This window comes from Oreochromis aureus, linkage group 23 (assembly GCF_013358895.1).
Source record: "Oreochromis aureus strain Israel breed Guangdong linkage group 23, ZZ_aureus, whole genome shotgun sequence".
NCBI classification, from domain to species: domain Eukaryota; kingdom Metazoa; phylum Chordata; class Actinopteri; order Cichliformes; family Cichlidae; genus Oreochromis; species Oreochromis aureus.
The window spans coordinates 22,351,835-22,372,741 of NC_052963.1; the positions used below are offsets into that span (position 1 = coordinate 22,351,835).

The 20,907-nt window shown below is 41.7% G+C and overlaps 1 protein-coding gene across 1 annotated transcript; it reads left to right on the forward strand.

Annotated features, from left to right (window-relative positions):
- The first annotated feature begins 733 nt into the window (after positions 1-733).
- LOC116332298 (oxysterol-binding protein-related protein 11) lies at positions 734-18,940 on the forward strand. Its single transcript, XM_031755217.2, has 13 exons — positions 734-1,139; positions 1,384-1,452; positions 1,640-1,815; positions 2,163-2,242; positions 5,401-5,586; positions 6,166-6,364; positions 8,439-8,584; positions 8,719-8,859; positions 11,613-12,075; positions 13,494-13,680; positions 14,458-14,640; positions 14,720-14,873; positions 15,368-18,940. The coding sequence occupies exons 1-13, from the start codon at positions 1,024-1,026 to the stop codon at positions 15,422-15,424; spliced, it is 2,157 nt and encodes a 718-aa protein (XP_031611077.1). The 5' UTR covers positions 734-1,023; the 3' UTR covers positions 15,425-18,940.
- Positions 18,941-20,907: the final 1,967 nt, after the last annotated feature.

Genomic DNA, 20,907 nt, shown 5'->3' on the forward strand with positions numbered 1-20,907 from the left:
ACGATGCCGCTTAAAAAACAAAACCACTACACCCCTAATTCATTTAACACGTAAATTAGCTTATACATTATATTAAAAACGAGGTATCAAAAACATTAAAAATAAATCAGATTAATAACGTGTTTCTTTTTAAATAAATATAATTTCCCCCATCATTGAACTGGTATACAAACACTGCTTGCTATCAAATATGTTTACATATTTGTCAAAATCTTCATACACACAAAAAGCATCTGTTTAATCCCTTAAAGTTTTACTTGTCTGCACATGTTCAGCGTATACAAAAAATATCAAATAATAAGTTAGTGGGAACAAATATGGGTAATATGTGGCCTATTTGTGTAATTATTTATTCACTTTATTTTTCAGCTACAACAATGCAAAAATATATTATAAATGTTTTTTAAGGTTCTGTTTCCTTGTTTCAAATAATACTTGCCAGTCAGTATAAAAGTAACAAAAAAACTAATTTAATTTTTTTCTTGTTACTTAATACACAAAATCTAATAATATTTTATAAAATTATTATGTAAAAATTAATTTCCGGTTTAGACTGCGGCTTTTTAATCCACTCCATTTTTTTAAAAACCCTTTATGCCTCTTTTACGGTTTTTGTTGTTTGTTTTGTTTTGTTTTTTGGTTGGATGGATTTTTTGTTTATCATAAATTATTATATTTAAAAAAGTATATATAAATCAATGCGGAAATGCGCTCCTGTAAGGTGAGTCACATGACCGTGTCCCCAACAGAAGCCAGTAAATATCAGGCGAGCTAGCAGTCTGTTAGCTACTCCCAGTTCCAGTAGAGCAGACCATGTTTTTTCAGCTGTCATCAGCCAGTTATCAGTCCAACGTGTCTAGCCTGTGCGGTGGTGCTTTTCGTTAAGCGATGAGCTCCCAGTAAGAGAGACTCCGTCCTTTACAAAAAAAAAAGAAAAATCAGCCCTGTAGCGACTTGGCTGGCTTTACAGGTTAGCTTAGCGCTAGCAAGCTGCGTCCAGAGGAGGTGTCGTTGCTAGTGACTATGCAAGGGGAAACCACGACGATCCGAATCACGGAAAACGAAGGCAAGCTGGATGTATACCCCCAGAACAGGACCCCGAGCTCGGGGAGAGCGAGTGCCAAAAGCTGGCAGTACAGGTGGGTGTTAGTTTGTCCCGCTAGCAGCTAATTTAGTGCTGTCAGGAGCACTTTGTTGACCCGGACAGCACAATAACTTACTCTTTTTCAGTAGTGTTTAAGTGTGTATTTGGTTCTCAGGTATACAAGCTGAGTCAGAGGAATGCTCTGTGATTGAATTGTGTGTTTATCTTGCTGTGTTTATGGGCGTGTGCTCACTGCCTGTATCATTTTATGAGTGTCTCCTTTTGCCCCATAATACCAGCGATCACATGGAGAATATTGATGGCTACCTGATGAAATACACCAACCTGGTGACAGGCTGGCAGTACAGGTGAGTTCTGACCCAACTTCATGGGCCATAAGTCATCTCAATGAGCATTAAAGACCTTACAGTTTTATAGGGACGAAGTACCTTTGTGTGTGTGTGTTTATAACTTACCAAACAAAAATGTAAGGTGTGACTGTGATAAAAAGTCATATCATGGACAGCAGACTAAGCCAGTGTTGTTTGATTTCAGGTTCTTTGTCTTGAACAATGAGGCGGGCCTGCTTGAGTATTTCGTCAATGAGCAGTCACGGCCACAGAAGCCCCGTGGCATGCTCCCTTTGGCGGGGGCTGTTATTTCCCCGAGTGATGAGGACTCGCATACCTTCACTGTCAATGCCATCAGCGGGGAGCAGTACAAGCTCAGGGGTGAGGATCTGGCAGTCATGAGTGCTCTAAGTTAATTTGGCTTTAGCTGGTGCTTGTGTGCTCCTCCCTGAGCTCTCCACCTTTTATTGATGCCTCCATTCTACTTTTTCTTTTTTTTTTTTTTTAAAAGCTCAGCCTTTCTCTCATTAACTTCCATCTTGTTCGTGCTGTATTGATCTGGATGTTTTTCCATTATCTGCTGCCGGTGATGCAGAAGCACACAGGAATCAATGCTGAGTATGATTACTGTAGAGTTACTGTAACAAGGTCATCTTCTTCTTCTCCTGTGTGTGTGTGTGTGTGTGTGTGTGTGTGTGTGTGTGTGTGTGTGTGTGTGTGTCTCTCAGCCTCTGATGCCAAAGAGAGGCAGCACTGGGTCAGCAGGCTACAGATCTGCACGCAGCACCACACAGAGGCCATGGGGAAGGTAAGACTGAGTGTGTTTATACCTGAAAAGAGGCACATGACCATAATTTGTACCATGGTTGGTTTACACTGGATCATTCTTCTGTCAAGAATATATAGTTTAAACATTTTTTTTAATGTTATCTTTCAAAGAAGAAGCATAATTAAGATAAAAAAGTCAAAAATAAAAATCAGTTGAGGCAGGCCGCCTGTTGGATATAATGACACAGTAGTTCAGTTCAATTCAATTTTGTTTGTGTAGCATCAAATAACTACAAAAGTCACCTCAAGGCACTTTATATTGTAAGGTAAAGACTCCACAATAATACAGAGAAAACCCCATCAATCAGACTACTGCTTGTTAATAAAGGTATCCTATTAGCCAATCACATGACAGCTGGTCAATGCATTTAGACACATAGGTATGGTCAGGATGGCCTGCTGAGGTTCAAACTGAGCATCAGCAAGATGGTGATTTAAGTGATTTTGAATGTCGCTTGGTTTGTTGGTCTATTGATCTGCTGGGATTTTCCCACACAGCCGATTCCTGGATTTACAGAGAATGATCAGAGAGAGAAAATATCCAGACTGCTTGAGGCTCATAGGAATACAATAGTAACTCAAAGCAATCACTTGTTACAAGCAAGGTATGCAGAAGAGCATCTCACCAGCAGCAGAAGACCACATCTGGTTCTTGTCCTGTTGGCAACTGAGGTTACTGTTCACCCATGTTTGCCAAAATTGAACAATAGAAGACTGGAAAAACATTGCCTGGTCTGATGAGTCTCAATTTTTGCTGCAAAATTTGTTTGCAGCAAAAATTATAACCACAGTGTACTCATCTAGTCATGGCTGCTTCGAGCAGGATAACACACCATGTCACAAAGCATCTCAAACTGTTTTTTTGAACATAACAATGAGTTCGTTGCACTCATTCATTCTGTCCGTGGAAATATTCTTATCCTTGAAAAAATTAGTCAAAATCGCCATCGGATTTATGGCTCATGTAATGGCCGATCTGTGTGTTTCTTACCAAATCAAACCGATTCTAAATCAGAAGGGTCGTGGTCGCTGCATGCAGTCTGCAGACAGCCACACCACCATTTTTTCTGTAAGGAAACACGTGAAATTGAAGCAGAGAGAGCAGTGACAATGTTGTAAGCCCACAGAACCACCACTAAAGCAACAAGGAAAGAAAAGGAAGTCTGACTGGCATGAAATCGTGCTAAAGTTTGCTTTGTAAGCTCTTATCAAATGATGCGTCTGCAGCTGTGTGAGCAGTTTGTGCAGATATTTGTGTCTGTGAGCAGTGATGACTGTGCAGAAAACACATTTTCATAAACTCAACTCGGTGTGCTTACAAAATAAAAGCTAAAGGCATATGGCTGCCTTGATGCATGAAGCTTTGTACTTTACCTTCATATCCAGGATCTTTATCTAAATTTGCATATTAGCATTTTTGCAGATTTTAAAGAAATGTTTATCCTATGTAAAACCCGGAAAGCTCACTCGATGTGAAATGTGCAGCTCATTCAGTCCTGTCTGTCTTTAAAGGCTTGTAAACCATGAACAGCTGCGTTTTACTTCAAAGTCCATCTTTGACGTCATTGTGAAAGTCAAAATCAGCAAAAATCAGCATTTTCTTTTCTTTTTTTTTTAACATTTCTGTGCTGATGAGCAGTGACACAATGCTCTTTCATTAGTCTTTTTTGGTTTTTGGAGCAGAAAACCCATCCTGCTGCACACCTTTAGGCTCTAAAGGCCCTTAAATGGCTGCCGATCTGTCAATAAATGTGCAGCAGTAAAACAGCAGGACAGTACTTTGGTATTAAAACTGTTAGGCTGTTGTAAAAACTTCCTCAGCAAAATCCAGTCTGTGACTCGTGAGCGGATGCGACAGTTTCCTGTTTCCTGTTTTCCTTTCACATGTGCCAAAGGAGGCAATCCAACAAAGTTAGAACAGTATCGGTGTTTATGTAAAGAAATATCAGCTTCCAGCCTGTTTGTAAGTGCAGCAGGCAGCAGTATTGATCTGGATATTGATCTCCAGATTGCTGTGCAGGCTATGGCCCATTATAATGGTCTGGAGATGTCCAAGTTAAGGAAAAATGAGCAAAGATGTGCCAAAATATAAGCAAAATGTTTTTAAGTGCTTCAAACCACAGAGCCTGGGACCCGGAAGTTGCCTGGCAAAGACTGTGATCCGGGCCCAATGACAGCTTTGAAAAATGTGAAGTTTGGACTTTTAAGTTTTTACAGCCTTTCCTGCTGATAAAGACTCCAAGCCACAATCTACTGTAAAAATGTCTGTTTTTTACTGTTGATACATAGTTTAAAAATATATAAATACATATTCTGTGAGCCGCCCCTCCCTGATCCTGGTTCTGCTGGAGCTTTCTTCCTGTTAAAAGGAAGTTTTTCCTTCCCATTGTTGCCAAAACGCTTGGTCATAGGGGCCATATGATTATCTGTTTTCTGTTTTCTTTGTATTATTGCAGTGTCTTTAACTTACAGTATAAAGCACCTTTAGGCAACTGTTGATTTGACTATATAAATAAAACTGAATTGAATTGAAATGACAATTTAAGCACAGAGAGTCATTCTAACGACTTTATTTCATTTACTACAGCAGCATTTCTTTATCATGTAGACAAACTGAGCCGCACTGTTGAACTTCTTTGTCTTATATTAAGATCTTTTTAAGTGCACAGTGTTTGGTTTGAATTAAGTAATTAAATGTTACAATCCTGCGAAAGCAGCATTTAAATCTGTGAGAACGTCTTCAGGTTCAGGCCAGTTTTGGAGACTCAAGAAAAAACAAACAAACCCCAAAACATAACAGGATTTTTTCCTTTTACTAAAATAAAATCAAAAGCATTTGATAAAAATATATTTTCTGCATGTTTTGTGCTATTGGGTTTAATTTAGTCCAGCATTAAAAATAAATAAATACTTTTTGTTTGTTTACGTATGTCACAAATTCAGGAAACAGTATGGAGTTCAGGGGCCATGAAAAAACCTGATAAATATCAGTAGTCTACACTGCTTATAAAATGTTTTTAAAAAGTTTTATATTGAAAAAAAACAAGATGGTAGTGCAATACACCCCATCTCATTTATAGCTAGAAACACTGCGCTGACCCATAAACATAATGACTGTTGTTGGTCTCCGTTCCTCAGAGTCAGCCTCCGTCAAAGTCCCGGAGTTACTCCACAGCGTCTCAGGGCAGCGGCAGCTCCCCGATGTCCATGCGCCGGCCCAGCCAAAACCCCGCCTCTATGTTCGGCTGGTCGCAGGTCAGAGGCTCGTCGGCCTACTCCAGTAAGAGGTCCCTGCTGCCCGACCACCTGATGGACGCAAGAGAGGTACACTTTGATCTGAAGAAGTCATAACTCACTGATTGGGGGGAACTTTTAGCCAAGACACAAACACTGGGGACTAAATCCCAAGGGACGCTAGTGGCGTGCTACATTTTATGAAGATTAAAATGACTGTGCCGCAGTGTTTGGACAAGATGAGCAGACAGAAAGCAGTGCTGGCACTCACTACAATGTTTCATTAAAGTTTAAACTCAAGGCCAAGTACGAGGAAAATGTACAAGAAACATTTAGTTCCTACAAGGCACGCAGCGGTGAATGTGAAATATTTAAGAGGCGCTTTAGAGCAGGCCTTTAGCTCATTGAGATTTGTTTAGTCATGAGCTTTAGTAGTCTCTCTCTGAGCCAGTTTAATGCTGTAGATTGTCCACAAGGGGGCACTCTCATGTTTATAAAACTCTAATCAGCAAGGTGTAAATATGTTTTTTCCCTTGAATTAATCAGAACGTGATGGTTAAAGGCACTGAGTCAAAATCAGCAGAGCTGCCTGCATAGATAGTTAATCACGGTCTTGTGAGGCCTTGCGCTTATTAAAAATAACCACAACATCCTTGTTTTTATCTCCAGATGATGAGCCAAGCCCAGGGCCAGCACAAGGACCTGATCCAGGGCATTGAGGGCCTGCCTGCGACTCCTGGCCTTTCCCCCCTGGACCAGGACCTGCTGATGCTCAAGGCCACTTCCATGGCCACCATGAACTGCCTCAACGAGTGCCTGCACATCCTCCACCTGCAGCAGATGGCCCGACAGAGAAGCTCCCTGGGAGGTACGTGGAGGGATGTTTATGTAGTGGTGGGTTGTTGTTGTTACCTTATGTGTTTGTCACAAAGGTAACAACAAGTAAATTGAACTTTTTATGTTAAAGTACCTGGATACGTTAAGGGTGTGCTAACTAATGACACTAAGTACACTAAAAGCCCAAACTCAGTTTAGTTCATCTGGACCCAGGCTGGCAGGCAGAGAGCTTTTGGCCGACACGAGTTTCTACAAACAGAATACTTACAAAGGTGGGCAGCTTGTAAAATGATCTGCAAACCTCATAAACCTGCATTTTATTCATAGAACATAGAAACATTTTCTTCCTCAGTTTGCACATTTGACATGGTTTCTATTGCTGTATTGTGGTCAGGCAGCATGGACACGCAACTTTATTTAGTGTAACTCATATAGCCTAAATTCCAACTATGTCTCAAGGCGCTTTATAATGTAGTGTAAAGACTCTACAATAGTACACAAAACCCCAACAATCACATGACCCCCTATGAGCAAGCCCTTGGTGACAGTGGGAAGGAAAAACTCCTGTTTAACAGGAAGGAACCTCTGGCAAAACCAGGCTCGGGGAGGTTCAGTCATCTGCTGTGACTGGTTGAGGAGAAGGAAACGGGACAAAAGATGCTGTAGATGAAAGCAAGAGGTTAATAAACTGTTAATAAACTGCTGATAGGCAGTGCCATCGCCGTGATGGCACTACACCGATGGTGAATGTCTGCATCTCATCGGCGTTGGTTTGTGTGCAGCCATTTCCCTCGTTCCCGGGTTTCAAAAATGGCGGTTTTCATTCATTTTTGGCTTGTCTCAGCGTGCTTGGAACCCCAGCCGAGTAGATGCTAAAAAGGCACCTAATATGTGGTCCTGCCACTTAATGGAAAACCCTAAAATAAAAAAAATTCAAGTAGATGCTTTACAAACAACCCAAGCTTCTGTGATGAATAAAATGGCTCTAATATTTTTCTGGACGCCACTTTAGTAACTCATCTTTCAGGGTTACTTCCATGACATAAAGTATAACAGCTGACATTTTATTGAGCTGAGCAGAATATTAGTCAAAAAAAAGACCCAGTAATTGTAGGACTTGTACTTTGGGGGGAAGGTTGTGCCACCTGTAGATTGTAGTTTTGAAGCCCTCATTTGGATTCAGTCCCTCGTGGTGCTTTAAGGTCAAAATCACCTGCTACTGTGGTACTGAGTCATCCCAAACACTGTCCCTCTGCACCACCTCCATCTTATTATTATATAAATCCTTTATAAACTAATAAATAAAAGTTCAATCTTAAGTTCAGTAAATACGTGATGTTTGGGAAGTTGGTGTTAAATATTTAAGTCTTTACTGGGCACGCAATCCTAAAAACAAATCGTAGTCTTGCTCATGCAGTGTCTGCACCCAATCTAGACGGTTAGTTTGGCCGGACACTGGAATTATTCTGCATTATTGATGGGGTCACCTGTCCCTGTTCGTACCACCTGTCTCGCTGGTAATTGGATCTCAGATGGTTAAATATCCATCCGCAGCACCTCGAGGACAGCTCTGTTTTTAAGCTTCACATTAAAAATCATACAGTAAGGTGAAGGAGAGGAGACTCGCTGATCTTTTGTTAAAATGCCGGAAAACTCGTCCCACTTTTTCCACAGCGGATCTCGTTACTCGATGTATATTTCATAAGGCCGGACTCGCCGCAGCAGCCAATCAGATTAAGTCTTCTGACGCACAAGGTGAATTTGAATTAGATCTGTCCTCTGCTATACGTACTTTCAAAGGGGGCGGAGGGGGGCACGCCATACTGGGAGGGTTTAGCCAATCAGAGGGTGGGGATGCTTCCAGAGTATCCTGATACCTGGCTTCACGGAGGAGTTGGGTTACAGTCTTTTGGTCGACGGCAACTCTCTGAGGAGCAGAAGCTCTGCCCGGTCAGCTGCCAGGCCATCGCAGGGCGCCGTGCGGCGAATGGTGGGCCGAGCTTAGCACTACCTGTGCATGTAGGGGGGTCTCGGTCGGGTGGGAGGGAGGGGTAGGACCATGAGTACCTCTGAACCTGCACCTGTGCACTCCCCGTCCACTGCAGGACCCACCATCGAGTGGCTGGAGCCCAAACTGCCAGACATCCTGAAGAATGGCAGCAGCTCCCTGGGCAGCTTCGCGACGGGGGAGGGCCCGCTGGAGGGGAACCGCTTGGAGCTCAGCAGCCCCGAGTCCTGCAACTTCTCCGGGGTAAGACCGAGAGAGAGAAGAGGTTATCTGTGTCATGGTTGTTGCAGTTTTCTGTTAATGCTCTGTGAGACTGCCTCGTTTTAAAATCAGTCATACAAAAAAACTTTAACTTCTTCCCCCTCCTCTCCTCACAGGAACAGGAAGACATAGATGCAGAGGATGAATTGGAGGACTCCTTCACGGACAAGGAGGAGGACCTGGGTGCCGTGGAGGAGGAACGCAGCGTCATCCTACACCTGCTGTCGCAGCTGAAGCTGGGGATGGACCTCACGCGGGTAGGTCGAGTTCCCATATCAGCGAAAACAATCCCTCTGAGACGCCAGCACAAACGGGTCTTTGATAAGGCTCGCTTAGCTGTAACAGAGGAGGATTTTCCTGGAGCGAGAGGAGTTTCTTGTATCAATAAACACAGAGTTCAAAGCACATTGCGTCACAGTGAGGCGTGAAATGATGTCAAGATTCCCTTCTGATTGGTTTTGAGTGCAGTTTCACAGAATTCTGGTAAAGAATAAACCAAAATGAGGAGTTCACACCACGTTCTTCTGCAGCTAAATAAACCATTTTTTAACAGTGTACTGATACACAGTTAAAAGTATGGGGTAAGATTGTTTCACAAGTATTTCAGCCTTGACTCAGCAACTGTTACACAGAAACACAGCCTTTCACTTCTTGGTTTTTTTTTTTTTTTTTTAAATAAATCCTCCTCCTGTGCTTTTCATGCATCATTATAAAAAAAAGCAAATCCTGCAAACTTTTCTAATGTAACACAAAAAGATCAACATCATTTACTGCAGTTCATTGTGTCCTGATCAGTTCTTATGGTCCAGTAAGGGTCAAAGAGGCTGATACCAACCCCGGCCTGGTGTACTGGTGCTTAGTAAGTTACCTGTTTAATAGAAAATAAACAGAACTATGGCTTAACACTGACACGTTGGTTATTGCCTGCAGTGTTGTGAAAAAGTATCTGCCACTTTCCTGATCTCTCTTTTTTTGCATATTTGACAGACTTACATGTTTTAAATCAAACAAATTTTAATATTAGACAAAGATAATCTGAGTAAATACAAAATATAGCTTTTAAATTATTTAAATAATTTATTAAGGAACAAAAAAGTAACCCAAACCTACCTGGTCTTATGTGGAAAAAGTTATATCTCTATAGTTTGGTCATTTTGCAGATCTAGTGACAAAACATTTCTCCCAGTGAAAAAGCAACATCTAGATGAACAATATTCCTTCTGGGATGGGAATTTCCCGGGATTATTGCTCCCTGAACTTAATTAGTTGTGCCATCCTTGGCAGCAAGACCTGTAATCAAGTCTTTGTGATAACTGACAAGGAGTGTTTCACCACCATGTTTGACTGTTGCTGTGATGATCTTTTTATGAAATGCTGTTAGTTTTATGTCAGATGTAATGGGACTCAAACCTTCCACAAGGCTCAGCTTTTGTCTCGTCAGTCCACAGAATATTTTCTTGGAGATCATCAAGATGTTTTTGGTAAATGTGAGACGAGCCTTTGTGATCCTTTTGGTCAGCAGTGGTTTTCACCTTGAACTCTTCCATGGATGCCAGTCTCTGTCTTAATGTTGAATCATGAACTCCGACCTTAACTAAGTCAAATGAGGCCTGCAGGTCTTTAGATGTTGTTCTGACTTCTTTTGTGACCCCCTGGATGAGCCATGAAAGCTCTGAGTAATTTTGGTTGGCCGGTCACTCCTGGGAAGCTTCACCACTGTTCCAAGTTTCCTCTATTTGTGTATAATGTCTCTCACTGTGGTTCACTGGAGTCCCAAAACCTTAGAAAGAACTTTAACTCTTTCCAGACTGACGGATGTCACTGACTTTGTTTCTCAGCTGTTTCTTTAGATCGTGGCCTGATGTGTTGGTGTTTGAGATCATTTCGCAATATTTTTGTGATATTGTATCGATACAGGGACAACAAATATTTATCTTGTTAAATAAATTAAAATATTCTGGGAATACTTGGAACAAAAGGGATCATCTCATGCACCATCATCCAGAGATAATGTTAGCTAAACAAACTAACACATTATCCAACACTAATTCAGATCAAGCTAATGGCTGAAAAGGACAAACTCCTTACATCCACCAAAGAGAGAAAATAATAATCAGCGGCTGCCTGGTGATTAAGTTGAATTTTTCACATTGTGCAATTGACTGCAGGTTGTGGTGATAATCAGTTGCCCAGAGCTTGAGGGTGTTGCACAGTCATGACCATGTTTGATCGCAAAATGATTGCGCAGGTCGCCTGCACCTTTGCAGTGTGACTTGGACCGACTGCAATCCCTCTGAGAGATTTCGAAGGTTTTTAAATAACTGCTGTCTGATTTATAAATGCAGACACATTGCCAACATTTCACCATCAGTCTGAATGAGTCTTTGTCGTTGAGCACAACTCGAGGGGACTCGACTCAGCTGGCCTGTAGAACAGGAAGGCTGATGAATGAAAATGTAATTGTTAAATGTGAATTTCTGTCTATGCAGACAGCAACAGATATTTGTCACAGTTAAATGCTTATTAAATATCAGCCTGTGATGAGGCTGATATGTAGTAGCACAGCGCTGTATTTGAATTAAAGCCGCCCATGAAAGTAATTGAAATTGTTTAAAAACCACATTTTGAGGCAGGATAAGGAGTCATGGTTGAAGTAAGCTCCTCATTCTTGGTAATTAGTTGTCGAGGACACGTGCTTAAAAACACCCTGACCCGAAGCTTGCGCTGACACTCTTATCTTTCAGTGTCAGTTTGCTCCCGTAGTTCGATATCCTGCTCTTGAGTTTCTGATTTATCTCATGGGTCCGCTGGCTTACCTCAGCTGGAACTCTAGTAAACACCCCATGATCCTTAGGGTCACGTCCTGTCTACGTCTTTTCACTTCCTCATTGCACTATATTTTTCTGCCTAACCTGAGCTAATTTAGAAGCGTCTTCAGATTCAGTTTGTTAGTGCAGTATGTTCCAGAAGATGTGATTAAAGTCTCTTCTCCCGCCCATTTTCCTTGTAGGTGGTCCTCCCCACCTTCATCCTCGAGAAGCGCTCTCTGCTGGAGATGTACGCAGACTTCATGTCCCATCCGGACCTCTTTGTGACCATCACAGACGGCAGCAGTCCGGAGGACCGCATGGTCCGGTTTGTGGAGTACTACCTCACCTCCTTCCACGAGGGCCGCAAAGGCGCCATTGCCAAAAAACCCTACAACCCCATCATTGGTGAGACCTTCCACTGCTCCTGGAAGGTGCCCAAGAGACCAGACGCCTCCAATGAGCCTTCACAGGGAAGCTCCGACCCCACTGCTTCCAGCCAGGACTCCTACCAAGTGCGCTTTGTGGCGGAGCAGGTTTCCCATCATCCCCCTGTGTCTGGTTTCTACGCCGAATGCCAGGAGAGGCGGATGTGTGTCAACACGCATGTGTGGACCAAGAGCAAGTTCATGGGCATGTCCATTGGAGTATCGATGGTGGGGGAAGGTAAGGCAGCACAATTTTTTTTTTTTTTTTTGTTTGTTTAAAACTGTGTTCTGCGAGGTTGGCAGCAGGAGTTAGATGGAAACACGAGCTGTTTTTACACATAGAGCACATGTAGGAGGCCCGCTCACCAGCAGCGAGTGCAGCGGGGGGGTTAGCTCCTCTACACTCTCATTCACACAGGCTTTGCTGAATAAAGCGGGAGAGTGTAGACCATTTATTGTCTGATCTGACTTCTCCCCATTTTCATTCTCACCTGCGCCTCGATCGGATGTCTAGAAAAGTTCAGGGCGCGTTGCATTGGAAACATTAGATGTTTTCACACATGAACTCGAGACGGCGTCAGCAGAATCAGGTTGGCTTCTTATCTAAAGTTCTCACTTCTCACATGTAGCACAAAGCAAGACATGGCCCACTTCAGGTGTGTTTTCACTGCTGGAAGTAATCTGTTTGGCTCAGGTGGAGCATGCTGAGTTCTGGCAAGTTACCTGCTCTCTTCTCACATGCACAATATCATGATGTGTGCTGTGGAGCTGGCAAGTCGCTATCTCACATGCACCTCCTTCTGATGCCTCAGAGCTCGAGGCCGCAGTGCCAAAGAAGTCTTTCCATACACAGCTGTAACTGACAATAGAAGTGAGGTGCCCCCCAACTCCCTTACTCCTCAGTTTGGTTTTAGTTTTATCTTAAAGCCCTCTTATTACCAAAAACAGCAGTGTAATTAATTTAGGACTAAATTCTGGTACATCAGGTGTCATATTTGGTGTATATTCTCATTTGACTATTAATGCATTTCCTAATAAAACTATTTCTCTCTTGTCCTTGTAAATAAAAATGTAGGACAGGGCATGTTTGTACTTTACTGTGTAGGGCCTCAACCACAGAACCCTCTGTGTCATTTCCTCTGTCACCCAGTACAGACAAATAAGGGAAGTGTCACGGTTGTGCGTCGGTCATGTGCAGAGTCTGTGCACAGCTTTGCAGACTGTCGTCTACATGCCGTTGCTGTTTAGATTCACTAGGTGGCAGCATCAAAATTAGGTGGTACAGCCGACCTGTGGGATCCAGCTGCTCTTGATGTTGTTTATCAGTCAACCAGCTGCTGAAAAGAACAAAGTTAAAACCGTTTCCATCCACCGTTTGACCTAAACCTGCCGTCATCCTTGTTGGGCTACAGGCTCTTTTTGACCATTTCTGCGGTAGGGCTGCTGCAATACTAACATTTCACACTTTGTTGAGTATTTTCCTGGATATTTCTATCATTATTAATACCACAGGGTGGAAAAAGACAAAAGTAAGATTCAACTATATCCTTATTTATTGTTGCTGGCTAATAGGTTACGTAGCACACCCCTCATGTCTGTACGTTACAACTGGCAGAAACCTTGTAACTCTTGTTTCTGCTGTATTTATTCTTTCAGGTTGTCTGTATTTGCTGGAGCACGATGAGGAGTACACCTTCACGCTGCCCTGCGCCTATGCTCGCTCCATCCTCACCGTTCCCTGGGTGGAACTTGGCGGCAAAGTCACCATCAACTGCGCCAAGTCGGGTTACTCGGCAGTCATTACTTTTCAGACTAAACCGTTTTATGGAGGCAAATTACACAAGTAAGTCTTAGTTTTTATATCCACAACAAGAAGTAAAAGGAATGTATTTAATGTGGTTGCAATGATTGTCATTATATCAATATATGTGGTTTGAATCGTATCAGGTTATGAGCTTGTGTTCCTTTTTGCCCATTGGGATCCATTTTCAGAAAGTTATGTTGTTATGCTGATGATGCTCAATTTTATTTACCACCAAAGTGCAACAACTTCCAAGCAGTTACTGTTTCGTTTCTTGGAAAGCAAAAAAGTTTAATTTCAAAATTTCTCAAGCTGAAGAACAGAAAAAAACAGAGGTGACCTTATTTGGTCATTGAGACGAAGCTTTCATTCATTCAATGAAGTGTGCTCTCTAAATGAATCGAACTGTGACTATGTGATCAGTTGAACTACTAGCAATACTATGACAGTATTTAATTCAATTTTATTTATATAGCACAACAGTTCCGTCAAGGAGCTTTATATTGTAAGGTAAAGATCCTACAGTAATACAAAGAAAACAGAAAACGTCAATAATCCTATGGCCCCTATGACCAAGCGTTTTGGCAACAGTGGGAAGGAAAAACTCCCTTTTAACATTCAGAAACCTCGAGGAGAACCAGACTCAGGGAGGGTCGGCCATCTGATGTGACTAGTTGGGGATGTTGGCAGTAAGACGAGTTTGTTTGATTGCCAGTTCTCCAGCTCTTTAAATTAAGTGTCCTAGACGGGCGTTTATATCTAAACAAAACCTCAAAATTGCATGTTTGTATTAATTCGATCCCCCTACCACACGTTTAGGGTGACAGCAGAGGTGAAGCACAACTCCACCAATGCAGTGGTGTGCCGCGTACAAGGCGAGTGGAACGGCGTTTTGGAGTTCAGCTTCACTAACGGAGAGACGAGAATGGTCGACGTCACCAGGCTGCCTGTGACAAAGAAGCACGTGCGGCCAATAGAGAAGCAAGGACCGACTGAATCCAGGTCAGAGGAAGTTGAAGGAGCGAACTTGCAGCTGCTGTGTATTTAATAGTGTTTGCTGAAATGTTTCGATCCTTTGCAGACGCCTGTGGCAGCACGTGACTGAGGCTTTGCGGCAGAAAGACATCGAGAAAGCCACTGAGCATAAGAGGGTCCTCGAGGAGAGGCAGCGGACAGAAGAGAGGCACCGTGTCGAGACAGAAACCCCCTGGAGGACCCGATACTTTGACAGAGAGGTGAGCAGTGGTGATTCATTAGGTTTCTGCTGATACAGCAGCTGGTATTTACTGCATAGGAAGTCATATTGAATCATATAACTGCCACATCGATGCTGAACGCCGCTCACTCTGTTTTAACGTCCACATGGACCGTATGATCCCGATATATTTCCCCTCTGGATCCAAGGACTCATTATTGGTATGGAGGGTACTACACCTGAATCCTGCAGGCAAAATTAGTATGATACATGATGCAAGATCTTACAACTTATATACACAAAATATTTGAATTGCATGATTTTTTTTTAAAAACTTCTCAGAGGAGTTTCCACACGTTAGTTTCATGCCCATTGTTTGGTAAAAATGTTGAAATCAAATACTTTGCAGCCTCAACTTAACAGTCTGGTGTTTTGTCTAACTTTATCAGGGTAAACAATTATGCTATCTCACTGCAGACGCTTCATTATCACTAATACGTGATACCATACTGACTCTCGTCTCTCCTCCTCCAGGGTGAAGGTTGGGTTTATCACAAGCCACTTTGGAAAAACTCTACATTCAAATCCTAGTTTCTTCAGCCCCCCCTATCTTGGATGTTGATATTGTAGATTCAGGAGTGTGTGTGTGTGTGTGTGTGTTTGTGAGTGTGCCGGAGTGTGTCTGCGTGCACACACGCATGTGACCGTTGGTTATGAAATGAAAAGCATGACCTGCACTGACGTACAGATGAATGCGACACTGAGGGGGGAGAAGGACCGAGACGGCATGACTGAAGGTGTTCTCGAATCTCTCACATGATGTTCAGGAAGAGTACAAGTTTTTGTACTGCGGATTAGGTTTTTTTTGTTTTGTTTTTTTTATAATCTAATGTCAATGAAAACATATTCTTGTAGAGGTAATGGTACTCTATTTACACAGCCTTAAGATGATCTGATGAATGATACTCTGTTTGGACTCGGATGATCCGCCTGGATATGGATTCTTCTTCTTCTCCTCTTTTTAAACTGTGGTCTCACCTGAGGATAAAGTGACTTTTGGTGAATATCTTCTTTAAATAGGAAAGAAAACCCCCAAGTATACATCTCGTAAAGCTGAATCTGTGTATTTGAGCTGATAAAACAGAAGTCAATCCCTCTGTCACTGGATGTATTTAAATACTTGTGGTGTTTTGATCTGAGCAGTACAGAAACATTTGGTGGATGCCTCCCAGAGTAATTATTAAACAGGGGGTAATTTCCCAGAGTATATACATAAAATAGCACACTGAGCAGTGCTTACAGAAATTTACGTACTTTAAAATGACAGATTTAAAGAAAAGAACTAAAAATTAAAAAATAACGGCATCTGAATACTGAACACTGAATTCACTCACTGTTTACTGTAGACTGCACTACGTTTACTGTGTTTACTCTTATTATGGCAGTTGCAAAGTGAAATCTGTTGCAAAGACAGTGCACTAGAATTGCTTTAGTTTCTAGCATGTTGGTTATAGTTTGCTTGGAAGACACCAACTTGTCTGCAAACACTTTGCAATGGCTCTCTGAGCAGTAGTGAAACTATGAAGAGTGCAAAACAAGCCTGAAATAGAAACTGCTCACCCTCAAGGTGGAAGTTGAGTCCTTTAAAACGTTTTCAGTGGTAAGGTGCACGTTTACTGTCTATATCCGGTTTGCGTCACACTCCCAATTCGTAGTTTCACTCCTGCTTAGAGACTAGTTGGAGACTGTTTGGATAACACCCAACATTTCTTTGCACCAACTACTCACGACTGCAACTTTTCACAGAAGCAATAACAAAGAGGTTATTGGTGCAGCACCATATATCGCTTTGCGATCAGTTTCACCTTGTAACTGCTGGGAACCACTCCCCAAACAGTTTGGAAATATACCCCCCTCCCCCAGTGACGAGAGGTTGCCTGGGGTTTCCAGGCGTGCATAAGAGGCCTAAGATGACCTTGGTGGCATCACTATGACTCTATTAGGGTTATTTTTTTAAATCATAAAATTTAGTGAACGCTCCCCATTAAGCTGTAAGCAGATCTTTTTTTAGGGTTTGGTGATGGGTAAAATTCTCCAACTGTTCCAAATAGTTACCGTGTCCAGTAGTGGGTGATGTGTTTGTGCAACATTTCCTCAGTAATGCATTGTGCCACGAGGTTTCCTTAACATCAACTGTACTTTTCCAGAGGGGTGTACTACAAAGCAAGTCCAACAACCTAAAAACATGTTCACAGATGATCTGTTTTACTAATCAACTTTGTTAACCCAGACCGCTTTAGGATCTGTGCTTCGAATGTTATTGGATTTCATGACTTAAATAATCTGATATATTGGTTAATTTTTCTCAAGATTTCCCTAATGTTTGTTATGTATGATTATTTATTAGCCCTTACTAAGGGCATATAATATTGCAGTTCAAAAAAAATCTCGTTTTATTATCACAAGTAATTGATTACTCTGTTTCAGTCTGGTTGGATCAGTTGGTTATTGTTTGTGGCTTCCAACACGTTGCCAGCAGGGAAGTTGCAGAGTGCCCTCTGGTGGACATGCAACATCAACCCCTGGAAAGGTTGAAGGGTGTTTCTCTCATTTCTTTCTTCCTTACTTTATCACATTTTCATTTTAACAGTTATTAATGGCAACAGATTAGCAAATCGCTGACATTAGCTAATAGCTGAGATGAGCCACTAGCTAAGATTAGCGCTGCTCTGAAAATAACCTGCTCCACACCAGGTTGTTTGGCATAAGTTGCCATGGTGATTTATCCAGTTTAAAAAACAAACAAAAATAACAGCCCCCCCACACACACACACACACACCTTTGTGATGTGCTGTGCTGTGCTGAAGACTAAACTTAACTTGTTATCCTTTAATCTTGCTTCATAGTGCGCCCTCAGATCTGTATAGCGGAAGGAGGCACCACCTTGTGGCACTATTCAGCAATTGCACTTTACAAGCTACATATTTCTCAAGGAGACAGACCACTAAAAGAACAAAACTTGCACATTGACACTCCCAATGTAAGTGCTTAGTAGTGCATTTGTGAGCAACTATGATGCAGGGTTTTAGGTAAGTAGGTCAGACCAAAAAACAGTGTTTTAAAAGAGCTAAATGAGCACGTAACCAGCCAACATGTACACTGAATTTAACGCCAAGTTTAATCAGTGTACGCCCTCGTTGATGCTCACTATAAATTCCTTTAGAAACACAAAAAGTTTCCTTTCAGAGCTTCAGCTCTCAATTTAATGCTGAATGCTGTTAATATTGATGTTTTTTTTTTTGACAAGTTCACATTGCTGGAATAGCATGTTGTAGACTGAAAATTAGCAAATTTTATTAAAAATTTAAATGATTCAGTCACAGGTGAATGCTTCTAAAAAGGACAAAAAAAATGCTATGCCACTCTTCATGTCTTTTGCCTTTTTTCTTTGTGGTTTTGCAGTGTTTGGAAAAGTCCTGCAGCATGATTGCAAACTCGCTTAAGTTTCCTAATGTCTGTTGTGAAAGCTTTTAACCAAATTTGCTTCCTTTTGTAATGTAAATAAATATTTTCTTTAAGTGTGTGTCCATCCCCGAGCTTGCCCTTCTTATTTCTGGAGTCACTTTGAGTACTTCATGTTCAATCAGTATTTGTTTTCCACTTTGATTCCACTCTACCGTGCTGTGATGTATACATGATATCCTGTATGTATCGCCTCCCTGCTAAAGCAACACGTTCTGAAAGCAGAAAGCCACCCTGCCATTGATAAGCTACCCCCTTCAAATCTTGGTGCCTTATGCAAACTCTTCATGTGCGTGTGCCTTCCAGCAAGGAGCACGGCACTCATCACCTACTTATCTGACCGATGCAATGATGTATGTATTGTTAACGTGTGTTTGATTTCTTTTTCTTTTTTGGGTTTATTTTTAAAATCAATGCTCGACGTCGAGACTTCGACTGAGCACTTTTACTGACGGTTTTGACGTCCTCCTGGTTTTTGGATTCTGCTGGTTGTCTTGCAGGTCTCTGAAATGCACTGAAGGAAACCTGGTGTGGGGGAAAAAATGGATGTGTGAGATAATCTAATAAATGGCGTATCACTTGTATGCTGTGTCTGGTTCCTCTACTTATCAGCATTATTATTTATGCGAAAAAGGCTGATTTTAAGACATATGGGAAGCTACACCTGCACAAGTCCAAACAGTAGTTTCCCTTTTGATTTCACAGCATAGTACTGGTCATTTGTTAAGTCTAGGAACTCATCAGCTTAGCCTTTGGCTTGGAGTTTCAACTCTACTCAGGACATCAACTTAAGATAAGGGAGCTCTATTGCACTCATATTTTTTTACCATTTTTTATCCTTGGACTCTACTAGAGTGGCTTTGCATGATTAACTGTTCAAAATAATACATACATATCACATTCATGGCCTTTATGCAGCCCGTCAGTTCATCCTGCCTGAAACGAGCTGTTCTTTCTCCCTTTAAGCCAACTGTTTTGTGATTGGCTGCCCCTTATAAGCAGAAGGTTTGATAGCACATGGGTGGAGCTTCTGTACCAACAGCCAGAGCTGTGAGCCTGGTACGACCATATCTTCTGTCATTAATCATATATTTTCTGAATCTGTGCCATCAGAGTAGTTTAAAAATCTGAGGTTTTGATTACGAGTTACACTGACCTCATTATTTGAAACTCTCGCTATGTTAAATATAACGTCCACCATTATAACTGTACATATATGCACTCCTGTGAAAAGCTAACTCCACCCTCTCTGCTTCCATAGGAATTAAGACGGTGAGTAGCAGCCAGCTGCTGCTGAACAAATGCACTTGATTAACTTGTCATCAGCCAGTGTGAGCACCTCTGTAAAAGCACAAGTCTTTCCAGTAGTAAACGTCTCAGTAAATTCACCCCAAGGTCAGACCATGTTCAGAGAAACTACAAAAATTCCAAGAGCTACAGCTCAGACTCTACAGGCCTCAGTTAGCATGTTAAATGTTAAAGTTCATGACAGCACAATTAGAAAATGATTAATTAATTAAACAAGTATGGCTTATTTGGAAGAGTTGTCAGAAGAAGGACTCTAAAAAGATAAATGTTATATTTTAGTTTTGCTGATATTGCCCTGCTGCCCACGGGGTTCTAGGTTCTAGGTCTTAACACTTGCTCGCTCAGACTTTGACTAAAGCCCATTTTGGCAAGATATTGTGTAGAATCTATGAAGATGCTAGCTGTGAGTGAAAGAGAGACAGCTGACCTTGACCTCAGGCACAAGAAGTCAGGTATTTCAATAAAATACACAGTCCCCCACAAGGAAACCCACCGTGATGGAGCTCTGTGAAGAGGTGACACAGCTTATTTACCCGGTGAGATTCAGCAAGGTGCAGCAGGATTTGCAGGTCTGTTTATTCGGATTATTCCATCATAATCATACCATTAATGCGCATTATTTGCAAATCAGTTTATTCCTTCTGTTTATTAATCATTAAAAACACGTTAATTTTAGCACATGTATGATCTGCATGACCTGCAGTGTCTTTATTTCTTGCTGATGCAGTTTGTATCAAGTCATCAGGGTTCTTATCGAAGCATAAAGATTTTTGTTTCTCAAATAGCAACTGTGTTGCACAAACGAGAGCCAGAGCATGGCGAAACACGCAGGTCATACATGAGGACGAGGTAACTATCTCAGCAGAAGAATGCCAAGGACACTTGAGAGATATGCTGGTAATAAAAGACTTTAAAAAAAAAGTTCACAGTGTGAAGCGTGTGGCAGAATAACAACACAACTTCAGTTTGGTTGCACATTTTTTCCCACAGTTTGCAGTAAAAAATGTTATTTAAGGGGATTCTGTTATTCTTCTTTTTAATCTCTGTTATTTTGGTCTTGAATTTACTCGAGCCGCTTTGTGTGGAAACTTGGATTTTTGACTCACTCAGAAGTAACTCGAAGCTTTGAGTTGTGTAACTAAATTGATGATAACTCAAGTTGTCAACTAAACTCTGTCTGACAGTTTTTTGCATTTATTTATTTATTGTAAGTGGTGGAAACAAGCATCCATAGCTTTAAGTA